The following is a 3619-nucleotide window of genomic DNA, read 5'->3' as shown; positions in this document are numbered from 1 at the left end:
ACAAGATATCACTTCATAAGAGAAAGAATTGCAAAGAAAGAAGTGTAGCTGAAATATGTAACATCTCAGGAGCATATCGCCGACATTCTCACTAAACCACTCAAGCATGACGTGTTCCGCAAGTTAAGAACTCTACTTGGAGTAGCAAAATCAAGTTTAAAGAGGGATATTGAGTAGTAAACTTGATTTTTGGACTAAATAATATGAGCTTCAGGATTTTGCTCACACCCAGATCAATTAAATAGTCCAACATGCTTGGCATTTCTTAAAAAATTGTCTAAAAAAATCTATATAAATATCTACTAGAAATATCTATATAAACATCCAAGTAAAATATGTGATGATAAATGTGGTTATGTGTCAAGAAGAATATATGGTCTTATAAAGCCTATCTAAAGTATTCCAGCAAAATATCATGTCCAAATATGTAGTCTAAAAGTCTCATGTAAATATGTGATCTAGGAGTTTCTAGAAAATTGTGTGGACTAAAAGTTTCATGTAAACACTATATAAAAGGGTAGGATCTTCCATTTTGTAGCAAGCCAAGTGTGTAAGTTTTGGAGTTGAGAAATACAAGTTTTCTTTTGTTCACTTTCTTCTTCCTATTAGTATTATCCTCCTTAAAAGTCTTAGCCAATCCAAGTTAGTAAATCCCTCTTTCCTATAACAAATTTATTATTATTAATTTTTTTTTTTTTTTTTTTTTTAACACTTTTAACAAGGGGCCACGCCGCCGATGTGCTATGCTTTACCATTTTTGTTCATCTTTGCCTTCCTTTCCTCAATAATACATAATCATCAACTCGTGTGAATATATTCTTTAATATTGTTTAGTTATATTTTACAATGACTTACCACTTGCTAGATAGAGATTAGAGAAAACTCGTAATCTGTCTGACTATGCAAGTTATAGGAGATACTTAAATACCTGATAAAACGACCATATCCTTGGTGGAGAGACCTCTTGCTTTGAACCTATTTTTGAGGTTGGTAAGAGTAGAAGTTGGAGGTGGGATTACACCACTATTTGCAGCTGAAAGGCTTGCTGATTTTGAATCCCTCCTTCCAAGTTTCACTTTCCAGCTAGGTCCTCCGAGCTGAAAAAATATTGTAAAATTAGTACTAATTTTTTAAGCTAAGCCAACTTGCAATAATTAATCTTGTAAGCAATATGTTTTTAAATGTGCAGGATTAATTAGAACAAAAACTCACTATAACAACAGAATCACGAGCAGCAATGGCCAAGATATCAGCACATGACACGACACCTGGACATACAGCCTCAACCTTAGATTTAATGTTATCGACCACATTAAATCCTCTAATGGAGTTGTTGTTAGGCCGAGCAGTTTTCTCCCCGGTGAAAGAAGAAGTGTCGTCAAGAAGAACTGATGCATCACAACCCTATTAAAAACGAGAAAGATCGTTAATCATAGTTACATGTTTAATTAGCTCTAAGACACGAATTAAAGAACTCTAATAAATACAAAGTTTTTATAATTATTTGAAAAAGACTACGTACCAATTTAGGCTTTTCGTCACATGACAGAACAACCGTATTTGGATAAAAGAGTCATAAAATTGATTGATTAAAAAAGGAGAATAATCTTATGTTAATGGAAGAAACAGTGCTCCATAGATTGTGACAAAAAACTGTGATTTGCCAGTGGAATCTCTGTGAGAATTCGATTGGTCACACGAGACCAGTCATAAAAAATTATTAAACCTCGATGACATATTTTCTACGGATCTCACCAAAAATGAAAAAGTTATTCCGGGAGTCACTTTCAAATCTTGGCCTTTTCATGATAAAGTTTGAATATAATTGTTATATATGACGTACGAAATAATTTTATACATGTTCATTAGTTCATACATAATTGAAATGTCACCACAATGATTGAATTGCAATTTTTATTTTTATATGTTCACTGTATTTTATGTACGGAGTAATGTATAAAATTAAATGATCCATTTGATAAAGTTTTCGATTTATTTTTCACTGAAACATTGTCAATATTGTATAGTCTCACTTTCCTAAATATGTAGTGAGTGAAAGTTGAATTTAACGCCGACGCAAGTCGAGACCAATAACATATGTTGAGCACAAAGTCAGCAACACGAGTAGCTAGGCACATAAGTAGGCTGCGAATGCACACTGCAAAAAACAAAAACTTTTTGACTTGAAAATTCTTTTGGCAGATATTTTTTTTTTGACAAAAAACCAATTTAAATGATTTTTTTTGGGAAAAATTTTTTTTTTTAAAACTTGTGAAAAATAATTATTTCGCATTGTTTGATCATTTAAATTTGATAGGCTATAAGTTATGTTTGAATTGAGCAATCTTCAGGTTTTCTAGGCCATTATTATTAGGGAACAATACATAATCCAGGCTTTTAACGTACATCATTTCATTTTTAAGAATCAAGATTTAAATATGCACAAATCAGGTCATAAATCATATTATAAGTGTGTGTGTGTGTGTGGTATGATTACAAACGGCTCTTTAAAATAAGTAATCCGTTATAATTTCTGTAGGAATTTCGATCACAAATCAATGTCACATCCCAAAAAAAGAAGTTCGAGCAATCGTAGGAAGAAAATCATTTCACATTATCAGAATCGAATTCGATACCAATCGGAATTAATTGATCCATAATCAAGCAACCATCGTTCTTCCGTAATTTGGATTACAATCAGGTATGTGATTCCAATTTTGAAATCCTATGACAGTGTCTGTATTCATCGTGTGTGGTCGAATTCAACCAATTCATGTTAGGGCGTTATGATTTACAGACAGTTTCCTATGTGACTCAGCTGCATTATGATTGTGGACGTGAAATCATTACGTTACGGATAGTTACTTATGTGACCAGTCTCAATATGTAGCATGAATTTTAATGTGTGACCGTCATAGGTGATTGTGATTGACTGCATGTGGTAGAGTTCTAGGGATCATACATAATTTTTTGTATGTGACCTTCAATTGTATATGAAATCATACTTTCTGTCAGTCCCAAGAACTATATAAATGTGAACATAGCAGATACCTTAAACTGATATGTGACTAATTTTCTCATCTAAATCCGACAGTTTTCCTTTTGGATTTTGCAGAAATGGAATATGTGCACGTTTGCTTGTTACACAAGTCACAATCAACACTGGTGATAGTTGATAATAATTGTTGTTATATAAAACTTGTGGAAACAGCAGTGACAGAGTTCAGTCTAGATCCTACTAAGGTAGCTGTCACAATGACTTACACACTGAATGCTGATCTGCCTCCAGTAAGAATAAGTAGTGATAGTAATGTTCGAACATACGTGACTCTAAAAACTGTAGAGCGTGACCCGTCAAAGTACCCCATAAAAATTGAGGTGACATCTATAGAAATAGGACATGAATCGCTCAGTTCTATGTTGGACAATCCTAATGCACTTTATGCGCAATCTAGTGCAGGGGTGTATCCGTTGCAGAATATAACAACTAACATATGTGATGCAGTTGTAGAAACATCCCATCGCATGGATGAAAATTTGATCACAATTGTTTCCATTCCTGATACTATGAGTATAGAAGAAGGCAGAGTGTTTCGCAATAAGGATGTTTTGAAATTGA

At 33.3% G+C, this 3619-nt stretch overlaps 1 protein-coding gene across 1 annotated transcript; it reads right to left on the bottom strand.

Moving 5' to 3' along the window:
• Positions 1-685: 685 nt before the first annotated feature.
• On the bottom strand, positions 686-2138 carry LOC111388455 (peroxidase 4-like). Its single transcript, XM_023013160.1, has 3 exons — positions 2034-2138; positions 1213-1404; positions 686-1097 (listed from the first exon to the last, which is right to left on the bottom strand). Exons 1-3 carry the CDS (start codon positions 2136-2138, stop codon positions 921-923), a joined length of 474 nt encoding a protein of 157 aa, XP_022868928.1. The 3' UTR covers positions 686-920.
• Between the last annotated feature and the right edge of the window lie 1481 nt (positions 2139-3619).

Source organism: Olea europaea, unplaced genomic scaffold (assembly GCF_002742605.1).
Source record: "Olea europaea var. sylvestris unplaced genomic scaffold, O_europaea_v1 scaffold4948, whole genome shotgun sequence".
In the NCBI taxonomy this organism is placed as follows: domain Eukaryota; kingdom Viridiplantae; phylum Streptophyta; class Magnoliopsida; order Lamiales; family Oleaceae; genus Olea; species Olea europaea.
Note: the sequence above shows the minus strand (reverse complement) of the source record. Positions and strands in the feature narration are given on the sequence as shown.